The sequence below is a fragment of the Bos taurus genome, chromosome 14 (genome assembly GCF_002263795.3).
Source record: "Bos taurus isolate L1 Dominette 01449 registration number 42190680 breed Hereford chromosome 14, ARS-UCD2.0, whole genome shotgun sequence".
Lineage (NCBI taxonomy): Eukaryota > Metazoa > Chordata > Mammalia > Artiodactyla > Bovidae > Bos > Bos taurus.
The window spans coordinates 80858186-80874456 of NC_037341.1; the positions used below are offsets into that span (position 1 = coordinate 80858186).

The following is a 16271-nucleotide window of genomic DNA, read 5'->3' on the forward strand; positions in this document are numbered from 1 at the left end:
ATCATCAAATAGTTATTTATTAAACAGCTCAACGAACATGTACACATTCTTTCCATCAGCAGTTTTTTGTTTGTTTCTCAGAACTAGATATTCATTGTATATAACACAATCACAGTAATAAATACAAAAGTAGCCATTATGAAAAACAATAATTTTGCAAAAATAAGTTTTATTGCCCTAATTGATAATGAAGATCTATGGTGCCTCTGACTGAGTTTTGCCTGCATAGCTCTGTATGCATATTTTCTCATATCTCTGTCCATGCCTGATTAGAAAGAAATTAAAGAATCTAAGGGTTCTCAGATTGAGCTGTAAAATGTTTTCTACACCAGCCACTTAATGAATATAAAAGGAGAGGTAACCCATCCACCTCAGCATCATCTTTATCACATAACCTTCCCAAAGTTGATTCTTGATGCGTGCTAAGTCACTTTAGTCGTGTCTGACTCTTTGTGAGTCTATGGACTATAGCCGGCCAGGCTCCTCTGTCCATAGGGTTCTCCAGGCAAGAATACTGGAGTGAGTTGCTGTGCCCTCCTTCAGGGGATCTTCCCTATGCAGGGATTGAACCTGCGTCTCTTACGTCTACCTAGAAAGCCCCTGGTTCTTAACAAAGATCATTGGAGAATTGGATTCTCCCCCAAGAGCCTGCAGAAGGAACACAGTTATGCCAACACATTGGTTGTAGGAGTTTTCACATCCAGTACTGTGCAATGATAAATTTGTGGTTTTTTAAGCCATTAAATTTGTGGGAATTTATTGTAGTAACAATAGAAAACTAGTACATATAACAAGGAGCTGATCTGATCTAGGGCGGGTCCTAGAAACTCTTTTGAGAGCGATGAGGAGGAGAAAAGTAAGTAAGTGAGGAAAGGAGAGAGCATCCCAGACTGAGAGACTAGTCCATGTGGTGGAGCAGAATAGCTGGTGAGTACAATTACTTAAGACGTCAATGGGAAGACAGAGAAGGAGAGTAGTTTCAGATGCTAGGGACAGGGAAGCAGGAGGTGGGTAATTTTTTAAGCCATTCTATGAAATGGGAGTAATAATAGAATATATCTTAAAGTTTCATTATAAAGATTAAATAATTCATTTAGGGGCCTGGTACATAATAAAATAATCCAAAATTTTAGCTGTTATTATTGTTCAGTTCAGTTCAGTCGCTCAGCCGTGTCTGACTCTTTGCGACCCCATGAACTGCAGCAGGCCAGGCCTCCCTGTCCATCACCAACTCCTGGAGCTTGTTCAAACTCATGTCCATCAAGTCAGAGATGCCATCCAACCATCTCATCCTCTGTCGTCCCCTTCTCCTCCAGCCTTCAATCTTTCCCAGCATCAGGGTCTTTTCCAATGAGTCAGCTCTTCACATCAGGTGACCAAAGTATTGGAGTTTCAGCTTCCACATCAGTCCTTCCAATGAATATTCAGGATTGATTTCCTTTAGGATTGACTGGTTGGATCTCCTTACAGTCCAAGGGACTCTCAAGAGTCTTCTCCAGTATTGTTAGGTTTGAATAAATGTTCAAGATTTGATTTTGAATATATTGTGCAAGATAAGTGTTAGGGATAGATCAAATCTACTGAATGTTACATAAACATACAGAGACAGATTAACGAACAGCTACACAGTGAACATCTGTGTAACCACAACACAGCCCCCTGTCCTCGTGGAGCTTGCAGTACAGAGGAGAAGACAAACATTAATCAAATAATCGTATAAACAAGTAGAAAATCAAATCTGGGACAAATGTCTTGGAGGGGATATGAGGTGAATGTTACAATAGCAGGATTTGTCCTAGACAGGAAGAACAAAGAATTTCCTAAGGAAAACATGCTTGTGGTAACCGCTAAAGGAACAGCAGAAGTGAGCCAGATCAAATGGGAGAGGGAAGAGTATTCCAGGCACGACGAACACCAAGTGTGAAGGGCCTGAGACTGAATATGAAGAGGCCCCGGGGAGATAAACAGAAGAGAAAGACGGGTTGGGCCAAGATTTGTAAGACTTTAAATGCCAAGCAGAGTCATTCCTTTCTAGATCATGTGAGCTCCTTGAGATTGGGTCTTAATCAAACCTAGAATCTTTGATTCTGTATCAAACCTAGAATCTTTTTTGATATATAATAGATACTCAAAGGACTTGCTAAGTTGACTTAAGTGCAGATTTCATTTTGTAGCTAATAGAAGCCACTGAAGGTTTTTTTTGGGGGGGGACAGGTAAATTATAATCTTGCCTGGTTAGTGTTAGTAAGAAACATATGTTTCAAGTCCCACTCACTTACTATAGCAGACGGCTAATGTCCTGGAGGACTGAATTTTTGCCTGTGCATTCAGAGGTCTTTCGCAGGTGAAAGGGTAAAAGCGTTACACTCTGAAAGTGGAGTAAGAGTGAAACCTGTCTGCTAAACCGGCCCAATGACAAGAATGACAGTGAGGCCACTTGTTAAAACATAGCTTCCCAGGACCCGTCCTAGACCCTGTGAACAAGACTCCGGAGAAGCTGTGCGCAGCTGTATTTATTGACACGCACTTTACCTGATTCTTATTCTCAAGCAGCTTTGGAAAACTCTGGTATGGAGGACCTTTAAGGGCAACGGAAAGGCATGTGCAGAAGTATGAACATCTGAAAGAGCCAGAAGGTATATCATGAAAATGACTGGGGAATAGGGCGCCTGAGAGGAAGTGGTTGTTACTGAGGCTGGAAATTGTGAAAAGCTTTACTGGTAAAGTTTGTCCTCGCTAAGCTGAAAAATCTTGTGAATAATGGAGACCCAATGGAAGATCTTAGGCAAAGAAGTGAGGTTTGGGGGAGGAAATAATTCAAGAAATGGAAAAGTACAGGTTTGAGAGACATTTTTGAGAAATAATTGAGAGTGCTTAATGGCTACTTTTATGAGAGAAGTGAGAAAGGAGAGGTGGAGAATGAATCCAAGGCTTATCATGTGGCAGAGTGCCTTTGTTACGGAGCAGATGATGTGGTAAGAAAGCATTCCATTTTAGACTTAGAAATACAGAAGGAGAAACCTCCAATTTGGGAGGAAGTTCTCAAGGCAGAGAATATGGTTAAGGAAGTCATTGGAACCATGGGAGTGTCACTTGTACGAGGATGTAAACTGATAAATGGTCCAAGCACAAAATTATGGGGAAATGGGCATGTTTAAGCAGCACTTACGGAAATCCTTCCCAGGTGGCTCTGTGATAAAGAACGCAGCTGCCAGTGCAGGAGACTCAGGAGATGTAGGTTCCACCCCTGGGTCGGGAAGATCCCCCGGACAAGGAACAGCTACCCACTCCAGTATTCCTGCCTGAAAATCCCATGGACAGAGGTGCCTGGCAGGCTGCAGTCCACAGGGTCACAAAAGAGCAGGACACAACTCAGCAACCAAACAGCAACAAGGGGAGAAATCAGCAAAGAGACTCAATGGAGACGGAAGAGTTGGCAACTGTGTCTCAGCTGTCCTCACCATCTACTGGCAACCTCCTTCGAAAGGGCTTATGCCAGGACTGTTGTACTCATTGCCTCTGACCCCACAGCAGGCCACCACCGACCCACGCCTCTGCTGGAGACTCCTGGACACTCACAGCAAGTCTGGCTCAGTCTCAGTGGGGCCACTGCTCCTTTCTCCTGGGTCCTGGTGCGCATGAGGTTTTGTTTGTGCCCTCCAAGAGTCTGTTTCCCCAGTCGTGCGGAAGTTCTGTAACAAATCCCACTGGCCTTCAAAGTCAAATTCCCTGGAGGTTCTCAGTTCCTTTGCCAGATCCCCAGGTTGGGAAATCTGTTGTGGGTCCTAGAACTTTCACAACAGTGTGAGAACTTCTTTGGTATAATTGTTCTCCAGTTTGTGGGACCATCTAATGCTTCCTATACTCCCATGCTAGTGAACTGAAAGAACAAAAACATTTCCATTATTATTGCGCTGATAAATAAATATTTGCCACCCAGCTAGAACATTTAACGGTAAAATTCTATAGAATCTGCCCTTGGTTAATGCTATCAGATAAAGAAACATACAAAATCTATATAAGCCACTGGTTTTTAATGTTTAATTTCTTTATTTTTTATTGGACTATAGTTGATTTACAATATTGTTTTACCTTCTGCTATACAGCAAAGTGAATCAGTTATACATATACCCACTCTTTTTTTAGGTTCTTTTCCCATAAAAGCCATTAAAGAGTATTGAGTAAAGTTCCCTGAGCTATTCAGTAGGTTCTGACTAGTTATCTCTTTTATATATAGCAGTGAGCATGTCATCCCAACCTCCCAATTTATCCCTTCCCCCAAGCTGAGCTTCCCTGTGGCTCAGTAGGTGAAGAATCTGCCTGCAATGCAGGGGATAGGGGTTTGATTCCTGTGTCGGGAAGATCCCCTGGAGAAAGAAAGGGCAACCCACTCCAGTACTTTTGCCTGGGAAATACCATGGACAGAGGAGCCTGGTAGGTTACAGTCCATGGGGTCGCAAAAGCCAGACACAACTTAGTGACTAAATCACCAATCTCCTCCAAGCCACTGGTTCTTCAAAATACCGGAAGCTGTTGACACTTGGATTTTAGTCTGAACTCTTCTACTAACTTGAGCAAATCATTTAATTTCTCTCAACCTGCAATGCATGAGACAGGGTGCTCAGGGCTGGTGCACTGGGATGACCCTGGGGGATGGAGTGGGGAGAAGGTGGGAGGGGCGTTCAGACAGGGTGCTCAGGGCTGGTGCACTGGGACGACCCTGGGGGATGGAGTGGGGAGGAGGTGGGAGGGGCGTTCAGGACAGGGAACACATGTACACCCATGGCTGTCTCATGTGAATGTATGGCAAAACCACCACAATATTGTAAAGTAGCCTCCAATTAAAATTTAAAAAAGAATTCACACACAAAAAGAATTTCTCTGAACCTGTTTATCTTAAAAAAAAAAAATAAAGAAAGAAAGAAGGAAGCTGGGATAGCTAGATATCTTCTGCTACTTCCAGCTCTAAAATCTAAAGTTTCTCTCCAGACCCAAACAAGCCTGAGATGAAAATTTTAAACAGATTTTTGAAGAGCAAATCTTGAAGTAAGGATACCTGTTTCCCAGTCCACACTCCCCCTTCCTCAATGAATATTTGTTGGGAAATATTCAAAGGTATATAGGACGCACTGGATATTTCACAGTTCTTGTCCTTAGCACAGCTTTGTCACTCACCCACTCTGAGGCGGGTGGTGTCACGTCAGCGGCATGGCATCCCTTTAACCCCACCTAGAAGAGCCTCTCTTTTCTCAGTACCTTTGAAGTGACGCATCAAGCACATGAAGCTTCCTACCTCCCCATGGAATGACCACAAGCTTTCTTCAGGATGTGTTAAATGAGTCTGTGTTCTCTCAACTGAGGGGCCCTAGGCAGCTCAGTGCACACTCAGGACTTCAAGAGCTAGAGACCTTTTTTTCTGCCAGAACGTTCTTATATCATCAAGTAACACTGGTGTAGAATGAGTCAGGAATTCACACACACACACACACACACACACTTCTGAGGAAGCCTTCCACAACTCCAATTTCGCGGAAGGAAGATAAGCACAGAGGGCACACAAGCACGCAATCTCCCAGAAAACCGGGTATTTTTTCTAAGGACTAGGCGACAGGACTTGCACCCGAAGAAACGCCGGACAGATCAACAACCCCTCCTCTGGCTCCGGACGCTCGGAGTGCCCAGTCCCTCTCGGCACGGGCCACACCCCCACCTGTAGGCCCTGCCCCCTCCCCGCCCATTCCCAGCGGGGACCGCCTCGCCCCGCCCCCGCCCTACGTGCAGGCCCTGTGCCACCCCGCCCGTTCCCAGAGGGCGCCGCGCGCCGCCTCGCCCCGCCCCCTCTGCGCCAGCCCCGCCCCCCTCATCCTGCCCCCCCCTCATCCCGCCCCTCTTCCCGCCCCCACCTTCATGCCCCGCCCCCTCCCCGCCTGTTCCCAGCGGGCGCCGCGCACCGCCTCGCCCCCTCGCCCCGCCTCTCGCCCCGCCGCCCCTCCCCTCGCCTAGCCCCTCGTGCGCGCGGAGATGGCGGAGATGGACGTCGGGCGGCACTGCCAGGTGGAACGCTGCAGGCGGCTAGGTGATGCGGCGCCCCAGCCCCGGCCTCGGGGGTCCGGGCCGCGCTCTGCCTCCGGGGCGGCGGGGCGTGAGGGCCGCGGCGCGGGGCGGAGGCTGAGAAGGGGCCGGGCGTGTCCCGCGGGCCCTGCAGTTGGCCGGGTCGGAGGCTTTCTGGCGGCCCTGGGGCCTGGGAGCGGCTTGTCCCCCTGAGGGGCCTGCGCGACTCCTGGAAGCGTACCCGGCAGCGCCCGCTCCGGTTTCCAAGGCCGCCTCGCCGAGGAGCCGCGCGCGCCCGCTGCTGTCTGACGAGCCCGGGAGGGAGCGCGTTTCGGTGTGGAAACCGGGAAGGTGCCCCGTCCCGCCGCGGCGATCTGGGTCGTCGTCCACAGCCCTTCCGTTGTCTGTCAGGGAAGGACTGGGCTGGGTCAGCTTTGAGCCTCGTTTTCGCTGGCTGCTCAGGGGACGGACTTCCAGTGAAAAGGCCCCAAGCATCGCCTTGGGAGCGTGTCTGTGCGCTCTCAGCTCTGTCTTCTTCGGCTCTGACTGTTTCTGACTCAGTAGACGTTTACTGAGCACCTGCCTTGCTTCTGGCCCACGTAAGGGTCCAAGATATGGCCATTTCCACAGAAAAGCTCTCAGGGTAGTTCGCTGCGTTTTAGAGCTTTAGTCAGGTGATGTTCTGTCTCTGCTGAACTGAGAGACCTTGTGACACACGTGACCAAGTGTGTGACCCGTGACCAAGACCCGTGACCAAGCTCACGGCCAGTGGGCGTGTGGCACAGGCCTTAGGAATGTGCAGCAGGCAAGTCCTGAAGCCGAGAGCCACACAGAACGCCGTCTGTCTCTAGTACCCGGCTTGCACTCCAAATGGATGCTATCACATCTGGCTCGTGCTGTTACACATCTCGGGGCCAAACAAGTTTTCTCTCCCATTGCAGCTTCAGTCGTTGGTAGCAGGTACCCTGTCACTATTGAGAAGGGCTCTGGGGGTTAGCCCAGAATTAGTGGGAGTGCTCCAGTTGATCAGTGATGACCTGTTGTGGACGATGGGCTAAAGGGCTCAATCCCTACCAGGCTTGTTACTTACAGGACTCTGTAGCTTTCACCACTGGCTGTGATCCTCTGCCATTCAGTAGCAAGGACCGATGTTTCTTTGCAGACTCTCATAGGGAAGCTTAGCCTATTGGGTTTTGACCGTAAGTGATGTAATTCTGGTATACCTGATTATCAAGTCCATGATATCTACCATCTGTGACATAGTTCATCTTCCCTTCCAACTTCAGGTGTCTCTTAAAATGTATGCACTGAAATGAGGCCAGGGTCTGGCTCTTTTGGAGTTCGGATTTCTCGCAGTCTCTAGTGGAGAGCAGTTAAGATTTAGAGGATATTGTGAGTGTACTCGGAGAAGGCGATGGCACCCCACTCCAGTACTCTTGCCTGGCAAATCCCATGGACGGAGGAGCCTGGTGGGCTGCAGTCCATGGGGTCCGCTAAGAGTCAGACAGGACTGAGCGACTTCACTTTCACTTTTCACTTTCATGCTTTGGAGAAGGAAATGGCAACCCACTCCAGTGTTCTTGCCTGGAGAATCCCAGGGACAGGGGAGCCTGGTGGGCTGCCGTCTATGGGGTTGCACAGAGTTGGACACGACTGAAGTGACTTAGCAGTGAGTGTACTAGATTTCATTTAGCTTCTGGATGAATAGAAGAATGGTGTCAAGTGTTAGGAAGTTACCTTAACTCTTACCCCTGGGTCCTCTTAGTTTCCATCTAATACTTAGTTGGTCACCAAAGTCTCTAAAAGTAGCAATCATGCACATTTTCCCCATTTTAAAGAGACATAGGAGTTTTGCAGAGTAATGTGTATTTCAGTTTTCTTCTCTTTGACAAATGTATATCTACATACCTGGTATGGAACAGATGCTTACAATATCATGCTTTCAGGACAGTAGTGACAGTGCATTAAGCTCACTTCTCAGGTGAGGGAAGAACTATATTAGAGTCCTCTTGTCCCACAAGCAGCAAGTAGCCACGGGTCCCTTTGGGTTACTGTGCACGTGTTTTAAGTCACTTCTTTCATGTCTGATTCTTTATGACCTTATGGGCTATAGCTTCCAGCCTCCTTGGTCCATGGGTTTCTCCAGGCAAGAATACTGGAGTGGGTTGCCATGCCCTCCTCCAGGGGATCTTCCTGACCCAGGGATTGAACCTGTGTCTGTTACATCTCCTGCATTAGCAGGCAGGCTCTTTACCACTAGCACCAACAGGGAAGCCCTGGGTTACAGTAGGACCTCTTTTTTCTTATGGGTTACAGTAGGACCTCTTTTTTCTTATGGGTTAAGATACCCTGTAGGATGAGATCTTTTGGAGTAATAGTGGCTTTCTCTTAAGTGCAGTACTTTCTGTTTTCATTTTGTAAAGGCAGTGTGATTAGATACATCCAGCCTCACTTGTCTGTGTTCTGTAATTTATTATGAGGTACATTGAAAACAGATTAGAGAATGAATGATTATATTCAGTGATTTGTGGTCAATTGCCACATCTAAAAACAGATGCTTTCGTGTGCTTTCCAAAAATTCATTTCCTGACTTAATTGTTGCTTAGTCCTAACTTAGTTGTTCCTTAACAGCAAGGAAAGAAACAATTCAGGACTAAATTTTTCACTATCAATCCATCTATTTAATTTCTGGAATATCTTTGAACATGTCTCTACCTAGTCACCCCAGGATTTTTCTCAGAGTTTGAGTCTATTCAAAACAAGTGAATTGTTGTAATTATTCTTGTTAATTAACAGTTCTGACCTTACTATTATCTTTTACATATCTCATTTAGTTTTTACAATTACCCTATGAAGTAAGTGTGGCATATAACACAGGTATGTACACACAATAGATATACATACACACACGTATACATATCCACACAGGTGCAATGTACTTATATCCTATTTTTATCTATATTACCTAACAATATATTTTTGATTTTGTATACATATACAATACCATATACTGTATCTATATCTATATATATATCTAGTGTGTGTGTATGTATATATATATAACCCAGAGCTCTACTGTTAAGTAACTTGCCTAGCATTGCTAGATTAGTAAGCAGTGCAATCAAAACTGAAATCCAAGATTGTCACTTCAAATGCAGGATTTTTGTGATATATGTTCCTCAGAAGCAACATCTGGTAAATATGGGAAAAACACTCACAGAACTTCTTTTTTTCTGATTTAGTCTGTTACTGCAAGTAATATTTATCTCCTGATAATCTGGTTACTTCAGAGCACTTGAGGTTGTGATAGCCTTTGTTTAACCACTGCTTGCTGCACTAGGATATTGTTCAAAAGGAAAGTTCTCCTGTAGCCACAGTTCAGTGCTTGATTCCTTTTTACTTAAGAAACCTAAGTCAAAATCAGTTACTGACCAGAACATATAACATTTTCCCTTTATTTTAGATTTTCTTCCATTTGTATGTGATGGATGTTCAGGAGTATTTTGGTAAGTTAAGTTTTTATGCAGGATTTAGAAGTAATTTTAGTGTTGATATGAGATTTATTTCTAAAAAGCAGAATGATTTAAATAGTTTGTACTTTAGCCATTGATATCTGATATTCACTAGAATAATCACTTGAGGAAAAAACAGATTAGTCATAGGCTCTGATTACTTATGCATATATGTGGCTAGTCTTTAAACTTTCTAGAGTTACGTGTGTGAGTTTTATGTAAAAATTATGTGTATTAATCACAAGGAGAGAATATATCCAGAATATAAAGAATATGGTTTTTAAAATCCAATTATGATTATTAGTTTTTATTTTTATTAGTACAATGGAAAGAGTCCAACCTATATATTTCTTAAATTGGGTACTATATGGCCTTTGCATATATATTACATGCAATGTAAAACCTGGGAACAAACAAGAATTTTGGAAAATGTATTTTCAATTAAACTTTCAAGTATCAGGCATTTAATGTATTTAATAGAACACTGAAAATAAATTCTTTTCAGACAATAGTTCAGAAAGACTTATTAGAAGTAAATAAAAATAGTACATATGTTTAAGTCATTCAGAACTAGAATACTCCTTTGACATATTATTATTGGTTATTTTTGAGAAATAAAAGGAATCAAAAGAGCCTCTTGTGTTTTCACATACCTTAGAACACTCAAAGTAAAAAGGTAATTGAGGTGAATTATTTGCACTCACATTGAAGTGGAACAGTAGTTGGGTTTTAAAACTTATGAGACTATAGGCGCTCTGTCTTTTGTTTGTCTTTTCAGCTGATTCTTGTATGCAGAGTTGTTAATGTGGTGTGAGTGTAATTAATCTTAAGGATTTAACCATTAAAATATCTCAAATTTCTGCAGTTATCTTTAAGTACGTTATTTGATTACATGTAAATAAACACTTTTCTGTTGTTGTTATTTAAGCCTTGAACACAGGAGCAGAGAGTCCCATAGCTGTCCTGAGGTATGTTAATATCCCCTAGTGAAACGTGTTTGTATTTCAGAATTAGATTCTATTTATCTGTTTACTTTGGTTGTGCTGTGTCTTCCTTGCTGCTCACAGGCCTTCTGTAATTGCAGGGAACAGGGGCTCCTTTCTGGTCTCAGGGCGAGGGCTCTAGGCACCGAGGTGCAGTGGAGCTGCGTTCAGATTGGGGCTCGCGGGCTTCAGTGGCTGTGGCTCCAGGCCCCAGAAGGCACGGGCCCAGTAGTTGTGGCCCACGGCTCCAGTTGCTCCGCGGCGTGTGGGTCTTTCTGGACCAAGGGTCGAACACACGTCCCCTGCACTGGCAGGCGAACTCCTGTCTACTGTTTTGCCAGGGAAGTCTTGATTCTGATTAAAATTTGGCGTACTAAACTGATTTATAAGAGACTGTTACTTTATATTTTTTCCCAATTTGTTTTAAAAATAAACTTGCCTACTTGGTATTTATAAATTTTTATTCTTATAATTTTCATTCCTTTATACTACCGTTCTGTGGAGGTAGCCCACTTTTAGCTTCAGGCTCTATATTTCTAAATATGTAATGGAATTAACATCCTCATCATATGCTCCCTCCAGTTTGCTTCACTGTTGTGCTCATTTTCACTGGTGCCTGGGGTTAGGATTCTGTGGTAATAAACTGTGCTGACTCCATCAGCCTTAGATCATCAGGAGCAAACCTGCAGTCCAGCAAAATCCCTACCCTAATTCTGACCACGTCAAAGATTAAAAAGAGCTGTTAGATAAAAGCCAAAATACCGTCTTTATGACATGTAAAGAATAAGTTGAATGATGAAGCTTAATGTAGAGCCAAAAAGATCTTCAAAGAAAATCCAGAATTAGGTGGATTTGCCACCTGTCACAGCAGTGCTGCACCAGGTTAGGCCTCTTAGGAAATAAAGAGAAAGCTGAGCCTAATTTTCCTGAATTTGTAATCAGAGAAGTTGCTCCACCTCCTTTGGGTCAGAGGTCGGCTGGACGTTAAACTGAATTCACTCCATTTGGAAAGAAGCATTTGCCTGCCATTTTGCAGTTGATATTTATTCCTTCCCACCATTTACCAAACACTTTACCAAGGATTTTTACATCTGTTCTCTCAATTATAAAAATTAAGATTAAATGAGCTTCAGTCAAAATCTGGCCTTCTGAAGTTTTGGTGATTTGAGGGAAATAAAAATTAATTAACATACTGGTATTACTCAGGATTAACTGGAGAGAAATACTCAGAGTCATATAGTAAACATTATTATAAATCTCTGTGCTTTCTTTTTTCTTGTGATACAATTTGCTTTCTGTGAATGTCTCATAGAATGTCTCTCAGTTAGATCTTATTAATTAAATAGTGAAATAAAAATCTTCTACCTTTAGACCATTGAAATGAATTTGGAAAAATGGTTAAGAAATTACTTCCAATGAGATGTAACTATATTTTTATAGAGAATACCCTTTGGTCATGGATTTCAAGCAATTACCATTGACCCTTGAATGACACAGGTTTGAACTGTGTGTTTCCCTTACACGTGGATCTTTTTTTTTTTCACTAAATGTGTGCTGCACAAAGCGATGAACCTGCAGATGCAGAACTGCAGCTATGGAAAGCTAACTGTGAAGACACACTCGGATTTTTAACAGTGTGGGGAGTTTGTACCCTAACTCCTGAGTTGTCCAAGAGTCAGCTGAGTTCATTTAAATCTAGAAACCTGGTTACTTAGTACTCACAATAGCCTAAGTGATCTGGATTTTTTTTTTTTCTTAATTTCATAAAATCTTTTTCCTCTGGTGTAATATTTGCTAGTAATACAGTAGGTGGCACTAGTGGTAAAGAATCTGCCTGCCAATGCAGAAGATGTAAGAGGCGTGGGTTCTACCCCTGGGTTAGGAAGATTCTCTGGAAAAAGAAAATGGCAACTTACTTCAGTAATCTTGCCTGGGAAATCGAATGGACAGGAGCCTGGCGATCCACGGTCCATGAGGTTGCAAAGATCGGAACCAACTGAGCATACACACAAAAAATATTATATCGTTGTGAAAACTTTTTTTAACTCTGTGTATCATGGAAAAATATAATTTTAAGTGTTCTTTTACATATATTTAAGCCTCTAAAATCAGTGTGGAAGGTGGATATGACTTTTCATTTGAGGAGTGATGGGCTGATTTCCCAGTCCGTGTAAGTCACTCAGTTGTGTCCAACTCTTTGCGACCCCACAGACTATATACAATCCATGGAATTCTCCAGGCCAGAATAGGAGTGGATAGCCTGTCCCTTCTCCAGCAGATCTTCCTGACCCAGGAATCAAACTAGGGTCTCCTGCATTGCAGGAGGACTCTTCACCAACTGAGCTATTACTGGGACATTGCTGTGTAGTACGTTACAAAGTAGAAGACTGAAATCGTGGAGGAGGACAGAGTAGTCATTTTAACATGACTTAGAAGGTAAACACGCCACAGTAGGGAAAATTTGAAAATGTGGGGCAGTCAGTACAGTAATCGTTCTGCACACAATTGTTATAATCTGTGCAAGATTGTGTGGGTTGCTTTTACAAGTTGAAGCAAAAATGCTCTGGATATCGAGAATAGATTTGTTGATTTACGTTTAATGTGAAATATGATGCCATACCCCCCTTCCACCTTTTCAGGTGACTGTAATCAACAAGAGACTGAAGTCAGACACCGGTACATCTCACCCATGCTCCTTCAGGGACTGTGCTGAGAGAGAGCTTGTGCCCATTATGTGTCCTTCCTGTGAGAAGAACTTTTGCCTGAGGTGACCACTAAGACCGTTCAAACTGTGTCTGTTTAAGTCACATGCAAGCACATGAACTACTGTCCCTCTTCTGTCGCTCACAGACACCGTCACCAGTCAGATCACGAATGTGAAAAACTGGAAATCCCTAAGCCTCGTATGGCTGCCACTCAGAAACTCGTTAAAGACATTATTGGCAAGTACCTGGAAAGCATGTTTGTTGTTTACTTACTGCCGTATACTCTTGAGTTCAGAGCCCTGCTTCTGTCAGCTTGCCGGTTATGGAAGGTGCCGTTAGCAGCCCTGATGGTTATAACTTGCTATAGATTTTGAGGGCATTCTTGTGACAGTATTTTTCCAAGTCTTACCTAGCCAGTGGAAATTTGGAAATTCCATGGAAATATCCGGTAGGTGTTCTCTTGCTGGACCACTTGTATCAGCTGGTTAACCATCTTGGCTAGAAGTTCCATTCATGAAGCTAAAGTAGTGGTTTACGTTCTTCAGAGACTAAAGTTAGGACTTCCTGGTGGTCCAGTGGTTAAGAATCCTCCTGCCAATGCAGGGGACACGGGTTTAATCCCTGACGCGAGAATATCCCACATGCTGTGGGGCAGCCAAGCCTGTGTGCCCTGGAGTCTGTGTTCCTCAAGAGAAGCCTGAACACCGCAACTAGAAAGGAGCCCTCTCTCACCACAACTAGAGAAAGCCCGCATGCTACAGCGAAAACTCAGCACAGCCAAAAATAAATAAGTAAAAATTGAATGAAAAAATAAAATGTAAAACTATTAAAAAAAAAACTAAGAAAATGAAAGAAAAAGATCCCTTTTAAATAAAAAGACTAAAGTTTAAGCTGAGTCAGCTGTCCTCTGAATGCTGCTGATAATCTGACATATGAGGAAAGAATGTATTTGTGATGTTGACCAGTGTTACTGCCAACATACTCAACTGAATTTTCATTTTATATTAAGGATAATCAGATCAGATCAGATCAGTCACTCAGTCGTGCCCGACTCTGCGACCCCATGAATCGCAGCACGCCAGGCCTCCCTGTCCATCACCAACTCCCAGAGTTCACTCAGACTCATGTCCATCGAGTCAGTGATGCCATAATAATTTAAATTAAATTCTATTAATTAAGTAAAAAATCTTCTGTAACACTTCTCTGTAGAAGTGTTAGTGATTGCTTTGGATTAAATAGATTTAAGTTGGAAAGAAGGACATGTAACTTAAGTTTTTTAATGTGCAGCTCACTTACGTCCACTCAGTGCTATTTTTCCATTGTTCTTGTAAATATAATATCTACAAAATGAATGTGGTCTCCATATATCTTTGCTGCTGCTGCTGCTAAGTCGCTTTAGTCGTGTCCGACTCTAGTATATGTAATTCATATATGTTTCAAGGCCACAGTTAATAAAACTTTGGAAAATGTGCAAGTTCCTATTTGCTTATATCCCTATGCTTGCTTCTTAGATTCCAAGACAGGAGAGACAACAAGTAAACGACGGAAAGGTGCAAAAAATAGTGAAACAGCTGCAAAGGTAGCACTGATGAAATTAAAGATGCATGCTGCTGGAGACAAATCATTGCCACAGGTTGGTTTTAGATATTTAGGAAACAAAAAGGTTCCAGATACGGTTGGAGCCCCCTTTGTAGTCTTCCCTTTCATGAGTAACAGCTAAACCTGAACTCCATGTGTATCATTTTTGATACTACAAGGTATAAGCCTGCATAAATAATGGTCTTGCAAGTTTTTTTTGCATTATAGAAATGGCTGTAAGCCATATGTATCGTTCAACCTTTTTTTTTTTTACCCTTGGTATCATGTTTTTAAACATATATCCGTGCTGATATGTTTAGTCTGTTTCATTCATTTTGGTAGCTCACATTTTTCTGTAGTATGTATGTACCAGTTTATCTATTCTCTTAGTGAACACGATTCAGATTCCTTTTCCAAGCTGTTTGCTGTTATAAACTGTTCAACAGTGAACACCCTGTGTATACATGGGAACATTTCTCTAAGGCAGTTTCTTTCAAGCTCCGTATTATCAACTACATTTTCTACAACTATCCAGTACATATGTACCTACATATATACCTTAACACAGTTTTAGTAAGTAAGATCTAGCCTCATGAGGGTGTGTATCTACTCTGATATTTTTTGTTCTATGTAAAGACTGTTGACTTTATAGCCCCTGAAGGATTGAGACCATCAACTTGAAAAATGATATTCCAGGGAACATACCTAGAAATAGAAAACTGGAGAATGGGGTTTGCTCATCTTTGGCTTTATTAAATATTGTCAGTTTTTTATTGTCAGTAATTGTACTGATTTATCTCCTTCTTGCAGTGTCTGAGTTTCCTGACAGTGTTGGGTATTATTGATTATTACCAGTCTGACAGATTGAAATGACACATCACTGAGGTTTAAAGTTGAATTTCCCTGTGATGAGTGTGGTTCAGCTCCTTTGCATATGTTTATTGGCTATTTGACTTTCTCTCGTGAATTGCGTATCTTCTGCTGGGTTGTTTGGAACTTTTAAAAAGGTCTATAAGGGTCTGTATATTCTAAGTTCTGATCTTTTCTTGATTAAATCAAATCCCTTATGATTATACAGTGGAAGTGAGAAATAGATTTAAGGGACTAGATCTGATGAACTATGGACTGAGGTTCGTGACATTGTACAGGAAACAGGGATCAAGACCATCCCCATGGAAAGGAAATGCAAAAAAGCAAAATGGCTGTCTGGGGAGGCCTTACAAATAGCTGTGAAAAGAAGAGAAGCGAAAAGCAAAGGAGAAAAGGAGAGATATAAGCATCTGAATGCAGAGTTCCAAAGAATAGCAAGAAGAGATAAGAAAGCCTTCTTCAGCAATCAGTGCAAAGAAATAGAGGAAAACAACAGAATGGGAAAGACTAGAGATCTCTTCAAGAAAATTAGAGATACCAAGGGAACATTTCATGCAAAGATGGGCTCAATA

At 42.8% G+C, this 16271-nt stretch overlaps 1 protein-coding gene and 1 non-coding gene across 3 annotated transcripts in view; one reads left to right on the plus strand and one right to left on the minus strand.

Annotated features, from left to right (window-relative positions):
• LOC100335514 (uncharacterized) lies at positions 1 to 7314 on the minus strand. Its single transcript, XR_003038135.2, has 2 exons — positions 6293 to 7314; positions 1 to 3880 (listed from the first exon to the last, which is right to left on the minus strand). It is a non-coding gene; the product is annotated as an uncharacterized protein (transcript).
• ZFAND1 (zinc finger AN1-type containing 1) overlaps positions 6002 to 16271 on the plus strand; it is a 27308-nt gene continuing 17038 nt past the window's right edge. The window contains exons 1-6 of one of the 2 annotated variants that reach the window (XM_002692835.6): positions 6002 to 6076; positions 9515 to 9557; positions 10492 to 10531; positions 13186 to 13313; positions 13397 to 13488; positions 14763 to 14884. In XM_002692835.6, coding sequence (XP_002692881.1) covers positions 6022 to 6076; positions 9515 to 9557; positions 10492 to 10531; positions 13186 to 13313; positions 13397 to 13488; positions 14763 to 14884 — 480 coding nt within the window. In that variant the 5' untranslated portion in view covers positions 6002 to 6021. The remainder of the gene's footprint in view (positions 6077 to 9514; positions 9558 to 10491; positions 10532 to 13185; positions 13314 to 13396; positions 13489 to 14762; positions 14885 to 16271) is intronic. The other variant, XM_059874510.1, reaches the window with a different exon arrangement.